Source organism: Myxocyprinus asiaticus, chromosome 20 (genome assembly GCF_019703515.2).
Source record: "Myxocyprinus asiaticus isolate MX2 ecotype Aquarium Trade chromosome 20, UBuf_Myxa_2, whole genome shotgun sequence".
NCBI lineage: Eukaryota > Metazoa > Chordata > Actinopteri > Cypriniformes > Catostomidae > Myxocyprinus > Myxocyprinus asiaticus.
Window position 1 is genome coordinate 40,347,386 of NC_059363.1, and position 25,330 is coordinate 40,372,715.

At 40.0% G+C, this 25,330-nt stretch overlaps 2 protein-coding genes across 2 annotated transcripts in view; both read right to left on the reverse strand.

Annotated features, from left to right (window-relative positions):
- kcnk5a (potassium channel, subfamily K, member 5a) overlaps positions 1-1,479 on the reverse strand; it is a 90,094-nt gene extending 88,615 nt beyond the window's left edge. Inside the window, exon 1 of the mRNA XM_051646245.1 lies at positions 1,001-1,479. Coding sequence (XP_051502205.1) covers positions 1,001-1,186 — 186 coding nt within the window. The 5' untranslated portion in view covers positions 1,187-1,479. The remainder of the gene's footprint in view (positions 1-1,000) is intronic.
- LOC127411120 (uncharacterized) overlaps positions 1-25,330 on the reverse strand; it is a 418,430-nt gene that overhangs the window by 334,380 nt on the left and 58,720 nt on the right. The gene's annotated exons all lie outside the window — the stretch shown is intronic.

Here is a 25,330-nt window from a genome sequence, read left to right on the forward strand (position 1 = left end):
TTATATACCCTAATATATATGGGGGGGGGGAACTTTTAGTTTCTTATTTTGAAATGTGCTTCACTGCATCTAACTGCTCATTCAACCAGAAAAGCGAAATAAAATGTGCACTCATACAATAATCTTTAACGTATTACAATATAAACAATTAAAAGTAAACATTGTCATATTTCATCAACACTATATCATCATCATCAAAAGTTGATTAAGTGTTTTTAGTGCTCGCTTGTCATCAATTTCCGATATGGCTTAATGATTGCGAACTGCTCTGCAACAGCTGAAAACACTCACAAGCCCCCGCGTGTTTGGAGAAAATACAACAGTGCCGCGTTTTCACTTTAAAGGACAAAGCGCATGCATTTATTTAATTGAATCGTATTATTTTGAAATTTGATAATCACATTAGGTCATATCACGATTCCTGTCTTTCCGCTAACAAATTTAAGACCTCTTTAAATGATAATTATGACTTTTTTGTATCATATTTTTATTACCTTAAATTTTGGAAAAATTATTTTAAGACTTTTTAAGGAACGGCGGGAACCCTGTCAAATGCTTATGAAAACCCCCATTCATTGCTTTTGCATATCCCTTCTATAAAGCAAATAATAATAATTGTTACAAAGGAACATGATTTGGAGGTTGGCAGTAGACATATATGTTGGAATAGTCTATCATTAAAAAGTCTAATTAAGTCCTATTTATCTAAAGAGCCATACAATGATAAACCAGAGAGCAAGTAACCTGTGTGGAAATATTATAATCTAACAAAGACCGTAAATGTATACCTTCGATTGTAAAAGCCACAATCACTAGATGTACAACATTTTCCCTTCATACTACAACAATAATTATACTCCCAACCACAATTCACTATATGGTTCTCATTGGAGGCTGCTACCAGAATTAATTGTTTACAAGACGCAAGTGTTTTAATTAATAATATTCTTATTGCGTTATATTTATTGAAGTAACAACACTCAAACAATAGTAACCCTACCTCTAGGATGTGGTCCAGGTCAGCCTTTGTAAGACATGGGTGTTGTTTCAAAATTTTCTCCTTTTCTGCTTTATAATGTTTTACTGCGATCTCCCAGCTCGGTTCCTCCAGGATTTGAAATATTGCTGCCCCAATGGACAGGTAGAAAATAATAGCCGAAGTCAGAAGAGGACCCTTGTCCACCATAATGAAGTAAAGTGGAGTGACTCACAGAAATCTACTTAAACAGCGCGCGCATGCTCTCCAGCTAATTAATTCAGCGCGAGCACTATCTCTTTCTTCCTTACATGTTTCTTAATTTTAAGTATGGCACAGTTCCTTGTACAGAACAGGCGCGAATGTACATTGTTTGAAACTTTACATCAAACTAATCAAGTGTCTTTAAAAACAAAAAAATATTTCACAATGGTAGATAGTTTTCTTTTTAAGTAAATTCACCCGGAGAGTCTGCAGTCCACGTGCGCCACTCCAACTGCTGGTGTTCACCAGTGCTCTGATGAAACTCTTCACTAGTTCAACAACATGAGGTAAGGTGGAAGTTGGCCAAGAAACACCCACACAACGGAGAATTACCCCTCCCCTTTTTTCTGTGTCATTCGTCACACCTTTTACTTTCTTTTTTAAAAGTCTATTAAATTTTATTATACTTTTTTAAAAATAATTTAAGCAAAAATATATTAGATAATGTGTGTGTATACACAAACACACACACACACACATACATACACACAAAACGTTATGTTAAGTTTTTATGATCTTAACAAAAATAAAAAATAAATCTTATTTCATACAAATTTTTATGGTAAATGCTTGAAATTTATTTTGTAGACATAAATTGTCTGCTTAATTTTCATTAGAACTAAAGTTACAGACTAAATTTCTTTTATAATTAATTAATTAGTTGGGCTGAGTGAAGGTAAAAATGTCTCCTAATTGTTTTACCTTTTACATTTTGCTCAAAAGCTTATAATAGACTGTTTAATGCAGGCGTATATTTTGTTTTTGTGGTGGTGTGGTGGCAGGGGAATGTGTCCCCTCTAATGTTGCCGCCGGTTCAATGGCATGTTCCATTGTGACAAATTACCCCACATTTACCCCAGTATTGGAGCAAGTTTTCCCAAAATGTCAGCATGTGTTCAATGAACTGGGCAATAAAGGTGGAATTTTTAATAGATTTTATATTTATTTATTTATTTTTTGTAGCCAAGCAGGGCCATATGGAGGCCTGGACAGGGGTGGACTGAGCCATCCCGAATGTGTATTAAATAAAATATTTAATTTTTTATGATTTGTTCATTGGTTAAAAGCAGTTTGGGGCTGGGCTGTGTGTTGCAAACTTGGAGGTTGGGCTGTAGATCACACCAACCAGAACCAGAAATTTGTAGTATTTTTCTATTTTAGTAATTTGCCGAAAGCATTGACACGCAGTACCGCTGCTCCCTACATGCATATTACGCAATCTGCGTAGGGCACCACCTCCCTATGGGGGCACCATCTTACCCTAGGGCAGTGGTTCTCAAAGTGTGGAAGACTGACCCATTCTCAAATCACTGTCACACATTCAGCAAAAATGGTGACAATACATGCAAGAACCAATGTGTGCAATTTCTACACCTCTGCTTCTTCCCCTGCTTTGTTTAAACTTTTGGTAGGCACCGCAGCGCGAACTGCACAAAGCATGTAATAGTGTCAGGTGCACTCTCATCTGCGCTTATGTAAAAAAAAAAATGTCTCGCGTGCCAGTTTCAAATCGGGGAAACGATGAATTAACACTGATATTTCAGTCGGTCCCTCACACACCACTATCGAATAGCTTCAGAAGAACTGATATATAAGGCACAAGACTTAAGGACAACTTGTATGGTGCTTTTGGAACTTGGACAGCCTATCACCATCCTCTCATCCCTGAGTCTTGTCGCTGACACATAGTTCCTGTTACTTTTCTCAGCGCTGGCCAGTATGGGCCAATCACAGTTGTTTATTCTTACTGGACATTTACTGGAGTTTAAAATGCTTTTATAGATACTACTGAAGTGAATTAATATTCACAGTTATGAATCCTTGTAGTTATTATTATTATCTTAAAAATAATAATAATAATAATAATAATAATAATAATAATAAATCAAGTGTAAATGTCTCCATTGAGAGAAAAATGTTCCGCTATTTAAATGCAGATGAATGGAGGATTCAGTTTGCAATGAGTTCATGCCCAGGGGTTGCTCCTGCAGCAGTATCACTTTTTATTTTATTTTTTTCCTTATGTTTTGTACAGTTTAAAAGTGTATAGGCATAATTAAAATGATTTATGTATTTAAGTAATACAGAAATTATACACAAAATAACAGAACAATGTTGGCATTGTGACAAATGTTCATTCAGATTTTTTTTCAGTGAAGTGTAACTTTTCAGTTTTTATGGTATTTTTAAATAAAATTTTTACATGATATGAAGATGAAAGAAAATGCTGTTAATCTTGTACATTTTTGTTGTTTCAAAGGGGGGCGTGACCAAATAAATTTGAGAACCACTGCCCTAGGGGGGCACCAGAAACTCTACCGGCTGCCCTTACTCGCATGTTATACATTATTTAAGGACCCTGTAGCAGTCACGGAACACAGATGATCACCTCGCGCTCGCATTTTCACCTCGCACTCGCGCTGCGCCTAGCAAAACTAAGCCTGAATCAAGAAAAGAATTAAAAAAATAAAATATGTTTTATTACAACCCCAATTCTGAAAAAGTTGGGACAGTATGAAAAATGCTAATACAAACTAAAAGGAGTGATTTGTAAATTATATTCACCCTTTGCTATATTGAAAGCACTATAACTACACATCACATGATGTTTTACCTTGTGAATATCATTGTTTTTTTTAAATGTACAGTAATTTCAAATCAGATGCAACGTGCTCCAAAAAAGTTGGGACAGTCGATTGTTTACCATTGTGAAACATCACCATTTATAACACTTAATTAATAACATAATAACACTTATTAAGCATTTGGGCACTGAAGACACAAGTTTGTTAAGTTTAGAAAGTGGAATTTTCCCCCATTCATCCATTATGTAGGTCTTTAGCTGCACAATTGTACGGGAACTTCATTGGCGGATGGTGTGCTTAATAATGTGCCACACATTCTCAATTGGAGACAGGTCAGGACTGCAGGCATGCCAATCTAGCACCCACACTCTCTGCTTACACTGCCATGCACTTGTAATCTGGGCAGTATGTGGTTTAAAGTTGTCCTGTTGGAAAATGCAGGGATGTCCCTGGAAAAGATGGTGCTGGATGGTACCTATCTGTCTGCATTCATGGTGTTCTCACAGATGTGCGAGTTACCCATGCCATGGGCACTGACACACCCCTGGCCCATATAGACACTGGCTTTGATGCTAATAACAGCTTGGATGGTACTTTTCCTCTTTGGCCTGGATACACGATGGCTGTGTTTTTAAAAAAGTTTTTGAAATGTGGACACAGTTCAGAAAACACAGTTCCACTGTTCTACTTTCCATCTAATATGAGACCAAGCCCAGAGAAGTCGGCAGCACTTCTGGACAGTGTTGATGTAGGGCTTCTGTTTTGCATAATAAAGTCTTGACTTGCATCTGTGGATGCAGCGGCAAGTGGTGTTGACTAACAAAGGTTTACTAAAGTTATCCCAAGCCCATGTTCTGATATCCATTACAGATGAATGAAATTTTTTAAGACAGTGAGGTCTGACTGATCAGAGATCACACACATTCAGAAGCAGTTTTCGTCTTGCTCTTTATGCACCGAGATTTGACCAGATTCCTTGAATTTTTTTTACTATATTGTGCACTGTAGACGGTGAAATGCCCAAAATCCTTCCAATTTGTCTTTGGGGAACATTGCTCTCAAAGTGCTGGATTATTTGCTGAAGCATCTGTTGGCAAATTGAAAAATCTTGAACAATCCTTGCTCTTGAAGGACTAGGCTGTTTTTGGAGGTTCCTTATACAGTATTCAGTACTATGACACAATTGTCTCACATGTTTAACATCTCCTGTTTCGCATCGTCTTGTTATTTCAACTCGTCAAATTGTTATTAGTCTTAAATTGCCCCATCTCAGCTTTTTTGAATCGTGTTGCAATCATCCGATTTGAAATTACTGTACATTAGTGATTAACATTTTTATTAATTTTCAAAACAAAGAAAAACAAAATACACATACACTGACTCAACATCAACCCCCACCACTTCCCCTCCCCAATCAAGAACCCCACCCGGCCCCAAACGAAAATCCCAGTGGTCCCACACAAGCACACACATACATAGAGAATAAAACAATATATATATATATATATATATATATATATATACAGGTGCATCTCAATAAATTAGAATGTTGTGGAAAAGTTCATTTATTTCAGTAATTCAACTCAAATTGTGAAACTCGTGTATTAAATAAATTCAGTGCACACAGACTGAAGTAGTTTAAGTCTTTGGTTTTTTTAATTGTGATGATTTTGGCTCACATTTAACAAAAACCCACCAATTCACTATCTCAAAAAATTGGAATACATCGTAAGACCAATAAAAAAAACATTTTTAGTGAATTGTTGGCCTTCTGGAAAGTATGTTCATTTACTGTATATGTACTCAATACTTGGTAGGGGCTCCTTTTGCTTTAATTACTGCCTCAATTCGGCGTGGCATGGAGGTGATCAGTTTGTGGCACTGCTGAGGTGGTATGGAAGCCCAGGTTTCCTTGACAGTGGCCTTCAGCTCATCTGCATTTTTTTGGTCTCTTGTTTCTCATTTTCCTCTTGACAATACCCCATAGATTCTCTATGGGGTTCAGGTCTGGTGAGTTTGCTGGCCAGTCAAGCACACCAACACCATGGTCATTTAACCAACTTTTGGTGCTTTTGGCAGTGTGGGCAGGTGCCAAATCCTGCTGGAAAATGAAATCAGCATCTTTAAAAAGCTGGTCAGCAGAAGGAAGCATGATGTGCTCCAAAATATCTTGGTAAACGGGTGCAGTGACTTTGGTTTTCAAAAAACACAATGGACCAACACCAGCAGATGACATTGCACCCCAAATCATCACAGACTGTGGAAACTTAACACTGGACTTCAAGCAACTTGGGCTATGAGCTTCTCCACCCTTCCTCCAGACTCTAGGACCTTGGTTTCCAAATGAAATACAAAACTTGCTCTCATCTGAAAAGAGGACTTTGGACCACTGGGCAACAGTCCAGTTCTTCTTCTCCTTAGCCCAGGTAAGATGCCTCTGACGTTGTCTGTGGTTCAGGAGTGGCTTAACAAAAGGAATACGACAGCTGTAGCCAAATTCCTTGACACGTCTGTGTGTGGTGGCTCTTGATGCCTTGACCCCAGCCTCAGTCCATTCCTTGTGAAGTTCACCGAAATTCTTGAATCGATTTTGCTTGACAATCATAAGGCTGCGGTTCTCTCGGTTGGTTGTGCATCTTTTTCTTCCACACTTTTTCCTTCCACTCAACTTTCTGTTAACATGCTTGGATACAGCACTCTGTGAACAGCCAGCTACTTTGGCAATGAATGTTTGTGGCTTACCCTCCTTGTGAAGGGTGTCAATGATTGTCTTCTGGACAACTGTCAGATCAGCAGTCTTCCCCATGATTGTGTAGCCTAGTGAACCAAACTGAGAGACCATTTTGAAGGCTCAGGAAACCTTTGCAGGTGTTTTGAGTTGATTAGCTGATTGGCATGTCACCATATTCTAATTTTTTGAGATAGTGAATTGGTGGGTTTTTGTTAAATGTGAGCCAAAATCATCACAATTAAAAGAACCAAAGACTTAAACTACTTCAGTCTGTGTGCATTGAATTTATTTAATACACGAGTTTCACAATTTGAGTTGAATTACTGAAATAAATGAACTTTTCCATGACATTCTAATTTATTGAGATGCACCTGTATATATACACACATACATATACACGCATATACATATACCTATAATAAACATACAACTCTAAACTATACCTCTCTCTCCACAGACCCACTGCGAGAGCCCCCCAGAAACGTCAAATATCTACCCCATTTCCCAATAAAAGAATCCCATATCCCCAGCCTTCTACATGTTACTCTTCGACGGCTGCCACCCTTCCCATCTCCTCGCACCACTCCTGAATTGAGGGTGCTCCTACCGACTTCCAACCCCTTAAAACAATCTGCCTGCCTATCATCGCACTGGTGAGGACTCAATTGTTTATGTATTTGTCACCTACGTCTATGACCGCCCCATCACCCAAAACACAGAGTCTGGGGCAAAACGAAATCCGAATGCCCAACACGTCACACAAAACACTCTGTACCTTCAACCAAAATTCCTGAATCTCAGCGCACCACCAAAAAACATGGGCCATGTCTCCTTCCTCTGACTGGCATTGCCAGCAGGTGGGTGTGTCTTTAAGACCGAGCTTATACAATTTAGAGGGGGCCAAATAGAACCGATGTAAAATCTTGAATTGTATAAGGCGCACCCTTGTATCTCTCGATGCACTTTTTATGTTTTTTTAAATCCTAGCCCATTCTCTCTCCTCCAATTCCAGGTTTAAATCTTTCTCCTATAATCTCTTGTGAGTGGTTGAGACTCCGTCCCCCAGACTCTGAATTAATAAGGTGTAATACACCGGTGCCTCATGGCCCTTTCCAAAAGCAGAAATCACCTCTCCTAGAGTATCTGCTGCTTTAGGGGGATGTATGCTATTCCCAAAAATAGTACAGAGCAAATGGCGTAACTGAAGATACCTAAAAAACTGAGATCTGGGGATCCCAAAATATTGAACCAGATTTTCAAAGGATCTTATCACACCGCTCTCGTAAAGATCACCGAGTGTATTAACCCCCCTCACAATCCACTCTGACCAACAAAAAGGGGACTTATTAATGCATAGTTTGGGGTTTAGCCATAGGCTCGAGGCAACATTTAGATAAATATCTGAATTAAACACTCTGGACACTTTTGTCCAAACTGAGTGTAAATGTGAAATAATGGGGTGTGATTTAACTGCTCTATTTAGTTTGATGGAAAGGCTTTACAATGGCAAAATAGGGGCAAGAAGTTCTTGTTCAATGCAGAACCAGGGAGGGGCTCTGTAAGGGGGTTCAGTGGAAAGGAGGAGGCGAGAACCGGCTTGACAACTTAAATAATAATTTAATAAACAACTTAAACAAACACTCAACCAAAAACCACACAGTACAGCTGCCTGCAATTCTCTCTCTCTCGAACCGTCGTCCCCGGCCACCTTTTATCCCTCGCGCCCCATCAGGCTGATTGGGGACCGGGTGTGTCTCATTCCAGCCTGGCCCCGCCCTCCTTGGCTCTACAGGCTCTTTCAGGTGGAAGCGACCAATGAGCCAAATGTCTGAGACTGAATGCATAATAATAAAACAAAATCTTGGGTAGGCCTAGCCCACCTTTGTCAATCGGCCTATGTAATTTATTGAAATGTAGTCTGGGGCGCTTACCGCTCCAAATGAAAGACTTCGCTATGCTATCAAATTGCTTGAAATAAGAGAGGGGGACATCTACCGGGAGAAACTGTAGCAAGTAGTTAAATTTTGGAATACAGTTCATTTTAATAACATTAACCTTCCCAATCATCGATAAATGTAATGAAGCACCTGTCTACATTGCTCGAAAACTTTTTTATTAAAGGGTCAAAATTAACTTTGACTAAATCAGACAAAATTGTTGGGAACAAAATGCCCAAATACTTAATGCCCTGTTTGGGCCACTGGAAGGCACCTGGCTGGAAGGCTGTTACTGGACAGTATGCTGTCAAAGCCAAAGCTTCGGATTTAGACCAGTTGACTTTGTATCCTGAGAACTTGGAAAAGTCCTTTTCGGCATTAAGTGAGATGGCATCGACCGGAGTCTGATCATTCGCCACTGACCACATGATATTGATGAAACGCCTAATATTATCAGAAGAGCTACGACCCTGAATAAACCCCACCTGATCTATATGTATGAGAGATGTCATAACTTTACTTAATCGATTAGCCAAAATCTTAGCCAGAATTTTTACATCTAGCTGGATCAGGGAAATTGGACGGTAACTATTACACTTGCTTGGATCTTTGTCCTTTTTAAGAATCAGACTGATCCGGGCTTGTGTCATGGTTGGCGGAAGCTTTCCATTCTTTAATGATTCAGTATAAACTTCTAACAAAAGTGGAGCCAGTTCTGTAGCATAAGATCTAAAAAATTCAGCGGCAAAAACATCTGGCCCCGGAGCCTTACCAGTAGATAGGGACTTGATTACCTCGTCAAGTTCCTCCAAGGTTATCTCAGAATCAAGAGAGTTTTTTTTGCTCATTCATCAGTTTAGGGAGTTCTAATGGTTCCACAATGTTTCTAATATCTTCATCATAAGACGAAGACATGGAACTATAGAGATAAAGATAGAATTCTTTAAAAGCATTATTAATATCAATGGCTGAGGTAAAAATTTCACCACCATCAGATTTCACTGAGGGAATGGTAGAAAGAGACTCTCTCTGCTTTATATATCTAGCCAAAAGCTTCCCTGCTTTGTCCTCTGACTCAAAGTATGACTGTCTTGCCCTGAATAACCAAAACTCCACTTTCTGTGACAAAATGGTATTATATCTGTATTTCAATCGGGTCAGTTCTCTGAGACCATCAGATGACATACGGCGCTTCAGCTCTGCCTCGGCACTTTTAATATTTACTTCCAACTCCACAAGTTCTCGTGCTTTGAATTTTTTGATAAATGAGGCATACTGTATGATTCGACCCCTAAGAACCACCTTAAGTGCCTCCCAAGCCACACCCACAGAGGATACTGAGGACCAGTTGGTCTCCATATAAACACTGATTTCAATCTTTAACATTTGTTGAAAATCAGGATTTTGCAAAAGGGATACATTAAAGCACCAATTATATGATTTCCTTTTCTCTGTATGTGGCAATATCTCTAAACTCACCAGGGCATGATCCGAGACTAAGATATATCCAATGGAGCAATCCACAACAGATGAAATAAGATATAAAAAAAAATCTATTCTAGAGTAAATCTTATGAACTGATGAAACAAAATTATAATCCCTACAGATGGGTTCAAAAGTCGCCAGATATCTACAAGACCAAGATTTTTACAGATATTGTGAAGTGTCAGTTTTGCTCTACACACTTTTGCTTCACTGTGATCAAGGACTGAGTCCATCAAAAGATTAAAGTCTCCTCCCAATATTATGTCATGAGAGATGCCAGCAGCTTGCAACATCCCTTCAACATCTATAAAAAAGCCCTGATCGTCAATGTTAGGTGCGTAAATATTAGCCAAAATCAACCTTTGCCCCTGAATTTCTCCTAACACAACAATGACTCTTCCTAATTTATCTTTAGTCTGTTTGAGACATTTGAATTGTAGATGTTTATTAATCAATATAATGACTCCCCTGCTCTTACTTGAGCCAGCACTAAAGAAAACATGTCCACCCCATATCTTCCCAAATTTTTCAGCTTCCTGCAGGGAAAGATGCGTTTCTTGAAGAAACACTATATCATATTTCTTACGCTTAAGAACAGAAATAACCTTCCTTCTTTTTATGGGGTGCCCCAACCCATTCAAATTCCATGTGGAGAGAGATAACCCATTCACATTAACATTTGATATATTGATATAATAAAAAAAAAATGAGTGTGTCAAAAACAAAATTATACAGACCACATTCCCCATTAATGCAACAATCAAACCCCGAACTTCCCCCGGAACAAAACAAACATAAAAAAGAAAAACGTGCATATTAACCCCACGCACGACAGCGCCAACCAGCGACAATCCCTCTAAACTCAAAGAGTCCATGTACGCATGCGAGAACCCCCACGACAACTTTGCCATCGGATTATTCAAGTCCGGTGCTTCTGCGCAAATTTTGTGAGGCACAATTACATAACAGAAAATACTTTGTAAAACATACCCAGCCAACAGGCAGAATAACAGAAAAAACATGTAGATTCATTCACAGAACTGTCTCAAAGGTGTGTTCCTCCACAAAATAAACTCCAGCTGATATAAAGCCGTTCAGTTTCCTCGGATAGACAAACAAATGATCAGTGTTATGAGTGCTGCAGATGAGGTAATCATTCTACTAGGAGGCATAAGCACAAAGAACAAACATATTTAACCACAACTGTCCCGAAGTAGTGTAATTCCACAAAACAAACTCCAGCCGTTAGGCAGAGCCAGCACGAAAAACAAAACTGGCATCCCGTTTCCTCGGATGATCAAGAGCCAAACTAACTCGGAGGCCGCGCAAAAAAAACAACAACAAAAAAAAAACACCATAAGACGTCCTTCATGTGAGCATATAGATATTTTGTGGTCATCCAAAGTGTCCATTCTCGATCTGGCTGGGGGAAAAAGATCTTCCGTCAATGCAAAAGTTTCTTGGAGTCATGCCATAATACAAACTCCAGCCGCTAGGCGGAGTCAACGCAAAAAGAAACAAAAATGGCACCCAGCTTCCTCAGATAATAGAGTCCCTGAACCGCGAGTCAGTCCAATAATATAAGAAACATCAAATGGCTTACTCCAATGTATTTATAAAGGAGAGTGCCTGTTTTGGACAAGTAAATACTTTGCGACCATTCTTCGTTTCTATTCTCAGTTTGGCCGGGAATATCAGAGCAAATGAGATCTTTTTCTGATGTAAGAGTTTCTTGCATTCCTTGAACCGATCACGTTTCTCTCTTGTGGAATTCGCAAAGTCCGGGAACAAGAAAATATTATGGTTCTTCCAAGAAAGCTTCCCTTTGCTCCTCGCATGGTGCAACACGAGATCTTTATCGGATGATTTCAGAAATCTGGCCAGAATCAGTCGGGGCCTGTCTCCCTCAGCAGATCTGCGAGCTGGGACTCTGTGAGCTTGCTCGATTTCCAGCTTGTGGCCTGTTATGTCGAGCAGACTCGGGAAAAACTCGCCCAGGAATTTCACCATATCTCTGCTCTCTTCATGCTCAGGAATTCCAACAATTCGTATGTTATTCCTTTGGCTCATATTTTCGAAATATTCCAGTTTTTCCGAAATTAATTCCAAATCAACATTGGTCGTGGGCAGATTAGCGGTTAATTCCCTTTCCGATGACTCAAGATAATCGATTCGTCTTTCAACTTCTGTCACTCTTGTAAACAACTCGGAGAATTTTGTTTCCATCGCCGTAATCGATTGACATATTACAGCGAGATCCTCCAAGTCAGCAAGAACCTTCGTCAGCATTACCGATATGTTGGACAACTGACGCTGAATATCTTCTCCTGACGTGCCGTCCAAATTGAATCCCCAGCTCGCAGTCCCATCAGAGGCCTCACCTTGAACACGTAAGTGTCTTTTAATGTCTCCAGAGTCTGAGAATTTTGACTTCTTTGTCATATTTACCTCAAAGAGCAAGTATGTAATTGGGTGTATCAAATCTCACCAGATCACAACCTGAAAATAATGAAAAAACTAGCAAAGTTCGCAGAGCTCGTGTCTCACATGTCTGTCTCTCGCATGGTGTCATGTGCCTCCCTGAAATGACTGTACATTTAAAAAAAAAAAAAAAAAAAAAAAACATAAATTCACAAGGTAAAACATCATATTAGGTGTAGTTGTGGTGCTTTCAATATAGCAAAGGGTGAATATAATTTAAAAATCTCCTTTTTGTTTTTATTAGCATTTTTCATACTGTCCCAACTTTTTCGGAATTGGGGTTGTATTATTATTATTATTATTATTATTATTATTATTATTATTATTATTATTAATAATAATAATAATATTAATAATAATTTAGCACTGTTATTAAAACTGCTGTATGATCCAACAGAGATGTACTGGGATTAAAAATCAGCCTAGAACAAGGAAATGGTGTCATCAAATAGAAATAGTAGCCTATAATTAGCTTTGCAGAAAATATAGAATAATGTAAGATTGTCTCTGTCTCTCCTACACACTGTCACTGATTATATACATTTAAAATATTTTAAATTAAAGCTGTATTTTTCTGAAATAATACTGTCTCTGATAACATCTAAATATTATTTTAAAAAATACATATTTCATGGAAGTGGATGCTTATCCTGTTAAATAATGTCCCTACTTAAAACCTTTCTGAAATGTACTGATGAAATCAAATCAGACTTGACATTTTACATTGCCTAGCATTACAAATCATATCAAATCAAATCAAATCACATTTATTGTCACACAGCCATATACACAAGTGCAGTGATGTGTGAAATTCTTGGGTGCAGTTCCGATCAATGTAGCAGTCGTGACAGTGATGAGACATATACCAATTTACAATAACATCAAATTAACACAACACAATTTAAAGTCTAATATACACATAATTACACACAACAATATACAAATAATAACATACACTGTACAGTATACAATATGCACAATATAGATACACATTATTCAATAAAAATAAAAAAGTATAAATAGTAGTATATATAGAATGTACAGTAGGCTGTATTGTACTGTATTGACATTCAGGCTGTCGGTTGATAGTAAGTTGTTAAGAGAGAATATATATAATAATAATATAATTTATGACAGTCTGGTGTGAGATGTAAGAGTAAGAGTAATAAAGTGCAGTGCTGATGTATTTTGATCGTGAGAGATCAAGAGTTCAAAAGTCTGATTGCTTGGGAGAAGAAGCTATCATGGAGTCGGCTGGTGCGGGTCCTGATGCTGTGATATCGCCTGCCTGGTGGTAGCAGTGAGAACAGCCCATGGCTCAGGTGGCTGGAGTCTCTGATGATCCTCCGAGCTTTTTTCACACACCGCCTTGTATATATTTCCTGGAGGGAGGGAAGCTCACCTCCGATGATGTGTCTGGCAGTTCGCACCACCCTTTGCAGTGCTTTGCAGTTGTGGGCTGTGCTATTGCCGTACCAGGCGGAGATGCAGCCAGTCAGGATGCTCTCTACAGTGCAGGTGTAGAACCGTGTGAGGATGTGGCGGTTCATTCCAAACATCCTCAGCCATCTCAGGAAGAAGAGGCGCTGATGAGCCTTCTTCACAACGACTTCAGTGTGGATGGACCATGCGAGTTCCTCAGTGATGTGGACACCCAGGAACTTGAAGCTGCTGACTCTCTCCACTGGTGCTCCATTGATGGTGATGGGACTGTGTTCTCTGTCTTTTCTTCTGAAGTCCACCAAAAGCTCCTTTGTCTTACTGACGTTGAGTGAGAGGTTGTGCTCCTGACACCAGTGTGTCAGAGTGTGCACCTCCTCTCTGTAGGCTGTTTCATCATTGTCAGTGATCAGACCTACCACTGTCGTGTCATCAGCAAACTTAATGATGGCATTGGAGCTATGTGTTGCCACACAGTCATGTGTGTACAGGGAATACAGGAGTGGGCTGAGAACACAGCCCTGTGGGGCTCCAGTGTTGAGGGTCAGTGATGAGGAGATGTTGCTGCCTATTCTAACCACCTGTTGCTTTGGAACAGGCACAATGGTGGATGTTTTAAAGCACGTGGGGACTACAGACAAAGAGAGGGAAAGGTTGAAAATGTCTGTAAAAACACCAGCCAGCTGGTTCGCGCATGCTCTGATGACGTGGCCCGGAATGCTGTCTGGGCCCGTGGCTTTGCGGATATTCACCCGTCGGAAGGATCGGGTTACATCCGCTACAGAGACGGAGAATGAACTAACCTCTGTAGCTTCGGCCGTGAGAGCTCTCTCCGGTGGGCGGTGTTATTTCCCTCAAAACGAGCATAAAAAGTATTTAGCTCATCCGGGAGAGAGGCAGTGGTGTACATGGCGGAGTTTTTATTCCCTTTAAAGTCCGTGATGATATTAATTCCCTGCCACATGCTTCTAGAGTTGGTGGTGTTAAACTGTCCTTCAATCTTGTTCCTGTACTGGCGTTTTGCTGTTCTGATAGTTTTTCAGAGGGCATAACTGGCTTGTTTATGCTCCTCCGCATTCCCAGAATTGAAAGCGGAGGTCCGCACATTAAGTGCCGCGCGAACATCGCTATTTATCCATGGCTTCTGGTTCGGATAGATCCGTGTTGTTCTGGTCGGAACGATGTCCTCCATGCACTTTTTGATGAAACACATTACGCTATCAGCGTAAACCTTGATGTCGTCATCAGAGTCTGATTGGTCCGACCAGCACTGGATCGTTCTGAGAGTGGGTGCTTCCTGTTTCAGTTTCTGCCTGTAAGCGGGCAGAAGCATAATGGAAGAGTGGTCCGATTTTCCAAATGGTGGGCGGGGGAGGGATTTGTAGCCATCCCGGAAGGGAGAGTAGCAATGGTCCAAAACCCGGTCCCCTCGTGTATTTTGGTGCGACTGATTTGAAACTGGCTTTATTAAAGTCCCCGGTCACAATGAATGCGGCCTCAGGGTGCGCGGTTTCCTGCTCCCTTATAATCCCATACAGTTCCTTGAGTGCCCGGTCTGTGTCAGCTTGTGGGGGGATGTACACAGCAGTGATAATGACCGCTGTGAATTCCCTCGGTAGCCAGAATGGTCGACACAGAAGCATGAGAAATTCCAGATCAGGAGAGCAGAAAGACTTGATAGAATGTACGTTCCTCTGATCACACCAGGATTTGTTGATCATAAAACATACACCACCACATCTGCTTTTACCTGAGAGGTCTTTCGCTCTGTCCGCTCGGTGCATGGAGAACACCGCGGGTTCAATTGCTGAGTCTGGAATCTCCACAGACATCCAAGTTTCTGTAAGGCAGATAATGCACAGTCCCTCGTCTCTCGTTGGAAAGAGATCCACGCTTTCAGCTTGCAGAGCTTGTTATCCAGAGACTGAACATTTGCCAGTAGAATACTGGGTAGCGGGGGTCAATTTGCACGGCGTCTTACTCTGATGAGAACGCCGGAAATCCTCTGTTTCCCCTTTTCCTCCTGCGTTTCTGCGGCCGTGCAGCCCAGACAAAGGGCTCCGCTTGCGTGTTTGTAAACGGCGGGTCGGCATTGAGGAATTTGAAGTCCGGTTTATGGTGTGAAATTGCTGAACCAATGTCCAAAAGTGTTTGTCTGTCGTAGACAATAAGGCAGACAACATCCAAGACAAAAAACATAAGAATTGTGAACAAAACAAACAAAACACTGCCATATTGTGTCGGAGCTCGCAACGCAGCAGCCATACTCGGCGCCATCTTGAGTTTATTACGATACATATTCAGCATTATATATGTAGTAGATTAACATGGCACTATCATTAAACCTCTCTAAATTTTAACTTTCTCTCACACAGTCAGAGCAGATCACTTTGATTTTGCAAACCACCATGGCATATAGAGTACAGGTATGGAGGCGACGGCAGATGAGTGAGTGGTGTTACTATGGACGCAGCAGAGTGTAGTTGTTTATTAAAATTGAAAACGAAAATGTAAAAAATTCATGTGCTCACAATCAATCTCAGCAAGCTCTGTGTCAGCATACTCCCAGCCCTGGCTGTTGGAGAGAGGCATGCAAGGCTGGGCCGGTGACAAATCCTCCTCAAATTTCCACGCTCTACCCCATCCTCATGTGCCTCCCTCGGGTGTTTCTCCTCTGCCATGGGAGGAGAGGGGATCAGCTTTGGGTGTATATTGAAAACAGCGCTTATTCCTGTCTGACAAAGGGATATATCAATCACAAGGTGGAAACATTTGCAGAACGGCGTCTTGAAAAAGACATCGCTAAGCAAACAGCTTTTTTATGTTCTTAATGTACTGTACATAATAAAACACAAACACAATTCAATAGCATTACAGATGTGCAAGTGATAAAGGATACTCAATTCCTCCGAGCACAAGCAGGGAGGTGGAAATAATCCACTCGCTGCAAAGTTGTGTAAACACACACATGCTGCACATGTACACAGACAAACAGACATACTGTACATGCACACATACACTAAGAAGGTTGTAGATAGCGGACACACACACACACACACACACACACACACACACATACCTGAAGATACTACTACAGCATATTTGAGATAAGAAAATTAAGTTGCATTTTTAGAAATGCATTGGATCTCTTGCTGTCTTTGTCATATTGCTGTAATTTTGTTACTGTTTTCAGTCAATATTAAAGTACTAAAAGAGCTATTAGTCTCACATTTGTTTTTTTCACAGGTTTGATTGGTTTTAGAAAGTAACTTCAAAGTAATGTGTAACGGGGTAAGGGATGGCAAAGAGGAGGAGGGAACCAGCTGAACAGTCAACGTAATGTTTAATGATATAAATGAACTTAAAACAACATAAAACATAAAGACACAGAGACACACGCAACGAGGCCGTGTGCGTCTCTCTCCCTCGAACTGGCACCTCCGGCTCGTCTTTATCCACCTCCCAGCTGATTAGCCCGATTCAGGGCTGGCCGTGTTGTTGGGCCTCATGTATTCAGATAGAAGACAAAGGCAGGCCTTACGCAGTCGTAAAACCTAACTCAGCCCCCACACACCAAGTCGTAAATCTTACTGATAAAAATCACGCCAAAATCAAACAAAGGGAGTCCAAAACAGACTACAAATCCCATGAAGCCTTGCTCACTAAAGGATCGAACTCTCAACTCCTATTGGATGAGGCACACAACAGAACGTCCCTCAAACCATGACATCATCAGGAGTAGAAATACCTCTGAAATGCTTCTGGGATTTGTTTCCAGCAACTTTGTTCACCGAGTATAGACGTAGCTCATCGCTGCTTTCAGGTGTAACCTTGTGGCACAAGGAAGTAATGTCTGACTTGAAACTGTGGCCATACAATCTCCATCTCGCTGGATGAGTTGAGATTACTTTGTGTTCAACCGAACACTCTAACGAATCCGAAGGAGACCGCTGAGCAATCCGCATCTTCATCCGTTTGCCTGCAGAAGTGAAGAGATAAAAGATTTCTCTTCCATCTTCAATCAAGTCGACATTTCTGATTTCTCCGCCAGCCTGCCAAGAAGCAGTCAGCCGTATGCTCGCCGACAGAGTGAGGAAACAGCCTCCCGTCATCACCCGAGCCTCAAGAGGAACACACATTCTACCTTGTCCTCATGTGATTCAAGTAAGAGGTTTACGTCTGGGCAGAGATAGAATATTATAGTGTGTTATTCTTGTGTTTCAAGGTTTTTGCTTGTACAGTTTATGGACCGCCATGTCCGCTCATTATTAATACTCGGGGTATTAATTATCATGAATTTGTTTTGCTGTATTGTGGTCCAACCAAATTGGACTGTTGTGCATTTTCGCCATCCAAATTGGACTGTTGTGCATTTTCGCCATCGCGGGTGAGAAACTGTTTTGATCCATTAAGAGTCAAAGAAGGCGGGACTGTTTACGAGCCGTCCACCGCGTCTCTGAGTGATAAACTAACAGCTGATTTCTCTCCCACGATCGCAAAATCGGCTTTAGGGCTGTCACTTAATTCTCTCTCTCTCTCTCTCTCGCTCTCTCTCTCGTACTAACCACACACACACACACACACACACACACCCTCATGTGTTATAGGATTATTTTGATTTCCATATCTAATCATATCACTGTTTAGTTTGTAGTTGTAAGTCGGAAGTTTATTGATGGCATTGTATTAATTATTAATTGATATTACTGTATAAATAAACTTTGTTTATATTACAAAGAGAATATTCATTCATTGTTTTTTTTCCCCAAAAATCGATATTCTTCAGATGTCGATTTTCCTAAGAAAACAAGTCTAAAGAAGTTATGTTTCAAATTTGAAGATGATCTAACCAAAAATGAGGTTCCTGCAAGCTTTTTTCTCTGACTAGGGACAAAACCTAAAACGGCCACTTGGAGTTTCCAAAGGGCCATGTGGTAACAAAATGATCCGAGGGCTAGAGAAAGCTATTATAGTTCTTTTTACATGTACCACATCTACTAAACCACCCCCCCCCCCCCCATTTTAAAATATGACGCAATTTCATGTAGTTAAAATGTTTTTATTTTATTTAAAAATTTGAATAAATGCCATGAAACAGTGCACTCAAGTTTTAACGCTATTATAAGAAACAAAATCACTATAGAACTATAAGAAAACATAACTATTTACAAAATATACTTTTACAATATGTATTTACAAGTTGTATACAGAACATAAAGCCTAGTTTTGGATACTGTGTCACTCTTTGTAGCAGGAACTGTCAGTTGCAAGCACAATGCAACACCACAAGTATCGCACATCAGTGGGGTCTTTAGCTTGCAAAGTCTGCAATTTTTTCTTCCATTTGTGCTGTCTGGAGTTATGTACCTTGGCATGTGGTGAATACCAGGAGATGGTGGAACATTCTCATCCTGAGACACCAAATTCGCCAAGTCCATAATAAGAGTCTCTCTGAATGCTTTCTGTCTGAGTGGTCGTTGATTCTTCATTCGTGCCATCTGACAATGAAGGATGAATGCGTACACAACTGCTATGTCCACAAAGTGGTAAAAAAAAGGACCGGTTACCGCTTTGTGGTCTTGTGCAGGACTGTGTAATAGTGGATGAGGGCATCAGACACATCCACTCCCCCATGTACCTGGGTTGAAATAAATTTGACATTAGATACAAGCACAAAGGCATCATAACTGAATGTAAATAACACCAGGAACATACACACTGAAAACTGAATATATATATATAATGTATATAATACAAACCTGTTGTAGTCTGCCACTGCGCCTGGAACAGGAATATCCTTTAGGGACCATTTTCCATCAGTGCCCTTCACCTTCCTCTGCACAGTACCTCCTGCAGTGCCTTTATGGAAGGTGGAACACATCCGAACCTCCCGTGTGTCCTTCCATTCAACAAATAACAATTTGCCATCCCTTAGCCAGCGATGACTGCCACGGAGAGCATTTTTGGGCAGTTTGTTCTCAGTAGTTTTGGGGTAACCCACCCTGTTTTGGCAAATTGTCCCACAGGCCCAAATGTTTTTTAGGAGGACGTCCCTGAACAGTGCTGGACTGGTGTAAAAATTGTCCACATCCAGTCTGTAGCCAGCTCCCAACAATTTTGCATCCACCAGCGCCATCACTGACTCATAGCTCAGTCCCTTGCTCAGATTGTTCTGTTCAACAGGGGATTTCCCCTCTTAAACAAAAAAATTCCAAGTATAGGCACAGAGTGAGTCTGCTTGTACAAACAGCTTGTACCCCCACTTCGTCGGCTTGTCCTTCATGTACTGCTTCAAGCCATTCCTTGCCTTTGTTGGTACCATCCTTTCATCAATTGCAATGTTCTGGTAAGGCTGGAAGTATGTCTTGCATGTATCCCTCAATTGCAGATACATTGGTTTGATTTTGCCAAGGTGGTCATAGGCAGCCGTTCCTCTTTTCTGGTCGTTTTCAGCATCCATCTTGGGATCGCTGAGATGAAGAGTAGCAGAGATGGACAGAAATTTCCTGCAAGATGTGATTGTTGCAGGAAAGTTGGAGCTGTACATTTTGGCCTTCCTCCAGTAATCCCTGAGTGAATGAGCTTTTGACACATCCATGTATAAAATAAGGGTCAAAAAAAGAGTACAAGTCATTCAAAGAAATGTCATTCCATGGCTTCTTGCCCTGCTAACGGATAGTCCCATAGACGTTTGCAGCATTGAAGTGGAAATAAAGAGCTGAAATAATTCCAGAGGACTGTATGATGCAGTTGGGATTAGCTGTGGGCCTTCTGTTCTTGCAGGCCTGAAGACATGCTGTGGTGCAACATCCTCCTCACTAGAGTCATTCCATCTCCCTTCAGAAGTGCAAAGGGAACCCACTGATGATCGGATGTTTCTTCCTCTGCCTCTCCTTCTGGTACCTCTCCCTCTGGTACCTCTCCCTCTGCAACTGATATATGGTGCAAGAGATTGAGAGTTTGACAGGTGGGGTTTTTTTTCCAGTGGATGTACGATCTCTGGATGCCAAACCTCATCAGAATCTTCTATTGCATTACTTCTGCATGACATAGAACAGAAACAGAATCATCAATATGCTGCTATCAATATTTTTTTTATGTAATACAGACATGCACATATACAGTGTTCAAAAAACAATATTTTATCTCCATACATACAGAACCAAAACATTGATGGCTGCTCATACATGGAACAGTCAGGGTCCAAAAAACAATCTTTTGTCTTCATACATACAGAACCAAAAAATTGATGGCCGCTCATACAGGCAGCAATCAGTGGCCATAAACAATCTTTTGTCTCCATACACACAGAACCAAAAAAATTGATGGCCGCTCATACAGGCAGCAATCAGTGGCCATAAACAATCTTTTGTCTCCGTACATACAGAACCAAAAAAATGATGGCCGCTCATACAGGCAGCAATCAGTGGCCATAAACAATCTTTTGTCTCCATACATACAGAACCAAAAAATTGATGGCCGCTCATACAGGCAGCAATCAGTAGCCATAAACAATCTTTTGTCTCCATACATACAGAACCAATAAATCAATGGCCGCTCATACAGGCAGCAATCAGTGGTCATAAACAATCTTTTGTCTCCATACATACAGAACCAAAAAACTGATGGCCACTCATACAGGCAGCAATCAGTGGCCATGAACAAACTTTTGTCTCCATACATACAGAACCAAAAAAATTGATGGCCACTCATACAGGCAGCAATCAGTGGCCATAAACAATCTTTTGTCTCCATACATACATACAGAACCAAAAAATTGATGGCCACTCATAAAGGCAGCAATCAGTGGCCATAAACAATCTTTTGTCTCCATACATACAGAACCAATAAATCAATGGCCGCTCATACAGGCAGCAATCAGTGGTCATAAACAATCTTTTGTCTCCATACATACAGAACCAAAAAACTGATGGCCACTCATACAGGCAGCAATCAGTGGCCATGAACAAACTTTTGTCTCCATACATACAGAACCAAAAAAATTGATGGCCACTCATACAGGCAGCAATCAGTGGCCATAAACAATCTTTTGTCTCCATACATACATACAGAACCAAAAAATTGATGGCCACTCATAAAGGCAGCAATCAGTGGCCATAAACAATCTTTTGTCTCCATACATACATACAGAACCAAACAATTTATGGCCACTCATAAAGGCTGCAATCAGTGGCCATCTATAATACTATACATTTTACCATATAACAAACAGTATTAGCACTTATAATATATATAATAGAATATAAGAAAACTATTATTTATAAGACATACAGTTGTGCTCAAAAGTTTGCATACCCTGGCAGAAATTGTGAAATTTTGGCATTGATTTGTCTTTTATTTAAGGATAGTGATCATATGAAGCCATTTATTATCACATAGTTGTTTGGCTCCTTTTTAAATCATAATGATTACAGAAATCACCCAAATGGCCCTGATCAAAAGTTTACATACCCTTGAATGTTTGGCCTTGTTACAGACACACAAGGTGACACACACAGGTTTAAATGGCAATTAAAGGTTAATTTCCCACACCTATGGATTTTTAAATTGCAATTAGTGTCTGTGTATAAATAGTCAATGAGTTTGTTAGCTCTCACGTGGATGCACTGAGCAGGCTAGATACTGAGCCATGGGGAGCAGAAAAGAACTGTCAAAAGACCTGCGTAACAAGGTAATGGAACTTTATAAAGATGGAAAATGATATAAAAAGATATCCAAAGCCTTGAAAATGCCAGTCAGTACTGTTCAATCACTTATTAAGAAGTGGAAAATTCAGAGATCTTTTGATACCAAGCCAAGGTTAGGTAGACCAAGAAAGATTTCAGCCACAACTGCCAGAAGAATTGTTCGGGATACAAAGAAAAACCCACAGGTAACCTCAGGAGAAATACAGGCTGCTCTGGAAAAAGATGGTGTGGTTGTTTCAAGGAGCACAATACGATGATACTTGAACAAAAATGAGCTGCATGGTCGACTTGCCAGAAAGAAGCCAATGCCACAAAAAAGCCCGGTTACAATATGCCCGACAACACCTTGACACGCCTCACAGCTTCTGGCACACTGTAAGTTGGAGTGACGAGACCAAAATAGAGCTTTATGGTCACAACCATAAGTGCTATGTTTGGAGAGGGGTCAACAAGTATTTTTTTGCATGATCAGTCCTATTTTCCAAATCAATGCCAAAATTTCACAATTTCTGCCAGGGTATGCAAACTTTTGAGCACAACTGTACATACATATAGAGAGAGAGAGAGAGAGTGAGAGAAAGAGAGAGAGATTCATCTATAATAGTATACAGTTTACCATATAACAAACAGTATTAGCACTTATATATAATAGACTATAAGAATACTATTATTTATAAGACATACATATATATATACAAAGAGAGTGAAAGAGAGAGATAAAAGATTCATCTATATTAGTATACAGTTTACCATATAACAAATAGTATTAGCACTTATACGTATATAATAGAATATAAGCATACTATTATTTATAAGACATACATACGTATATATACAGAGAGAGAAAAGATTAATCTATAATAGTATACAGTTTACCATATAACATACAGTATTATCACATAGTTTTGTATTTTTCGTTGTTGTAAACAAGCAAAAATGAAATGTGTTGGAACTCACTGAGTTAGAAGTGACTCTTCTTCGTCTGCTGAATCATTGCTCAGTTCATTTTCTGAGGCATTCTCCTCCTCACTGCTTCGATAGACCTCCTCTAAAACATCCTCAGGAGAAAAAACTTTTTGGGGTGATGAGAATCCATCCAGAACGACAATGATAAAAGCACCGCGGGATGCAGAAGGAACGTTTGTGTTGAAAAATAGGTGCGTCACAGAATTGCGTCACAGGGTAGTTTGCTGGTGAATTGTGGAATCCACGTTGCAGTATAATAAAAAAACCGGTGCAATATATGCATCATGCGCACCATTGGAATTGTCTTCTCATTGACTAAATGTTTTGTCCATCAGCAATTTACCACAGAAAAAATCACTGGCAGTGTACAGAGTAAAAGTAAGGCTACGCCTTTCAAGACGACACAAAATCTGACTGCACTGCTTGGCTATCATGAATAAAACTATGCCCCATTTTTAATAATGGACTTTGGAGATGGGCTCATTTTGTTTATGAGACTCTAATATATAAGATCATATACAGTTTTACAACATAAATGCTGCTCAGATTGCATAGTTTGTTGAAGAACGATGATGGAGGGTAATTCTTTCAGGCGAGATCTCATGTAAACAATGGAGAATATATCAATATTTCTCAGATTGATCACTTTTGTGGACAAAAAGTGCTATTGGATGTTTTTCACTGAACGCTTGTCATGGACAGTTTACCCAAGTGTGGCGAACTGGATTCATCTGGTGATCGCGTTTTCATAAAAAAATGTATGAAGTCCCATTTTGATTTAGCATGTTTTCATTTGTACTCCTGGCAAAAATAACTAAATGACTGTTTCTGAAGCATTGCTATCATGAAACAGAGATCGTATAACAATGTTGAACCCTTAGACCTTTGAAAAGATGTATAATTTGTTAAAATTAATTACATTTATAGACGGTAAATTATATAGTAAATGTAAGCAGAGTGACGTCACCCCCGAGTGTGAGGGATTGCGTACCAACAGGTTAAAAAGCTTTAGAAACCACATATTTCCTTAGTAAACTGCCTGTATTGGCTGTAATGGTCTATTCCATCTATGATCTAGGTGGTTACATGCTTGCTAAATAAAACATAATACCTTATTCCACATGTGCTTAAAGGCCTTAAACTGCTTGAACCCTGTTAATTGCTGCTCGCAGCTATATTTATTATTATTAATAATAATATTAATAATAATAATAATATTCCGGAATAAAACTGATCGGGCAGAACGGGCCGTAAGGCCTAGAGACTTGAAACTTGGTCAGATGGTAGTAGTATTGCTCGCTACTCAGAAACATGGACTCAGCCAAATCGGTCAATAGGGGGCGCTACAGCGATCAAAAACGCGAAACTGGGAGGTCACATGATGCCATGCAAGAAGCAGACATGTGAACGACGAGCTCTGCACACTTTGCTAAATTTTTTATTATTCCCATGTTATAATTTGGTGAAATTCGATACACCCAGTTACACATTTGCTCTTTGAGGTAAAACATGGCAAAGAAGTCAAAATCATCGGGCTCTGGAGACATTAAAAGACACTTACATGTTCAGGATGAAAGTCCCAACAGACCTACAGACCAGGGACTTGATTTGGATGGCGCGGCGGGAGAAGAAATCCAGCGTCAGTTGTCCAACATGTCGGTGATGTTGACGAAGGTTCTTGCTGACTTGGAGGATCTCGCTGTAATATGTCGATGGAAATAAAATTCTCTGAGTTAGTTACAAGAGTGTCAGATGCT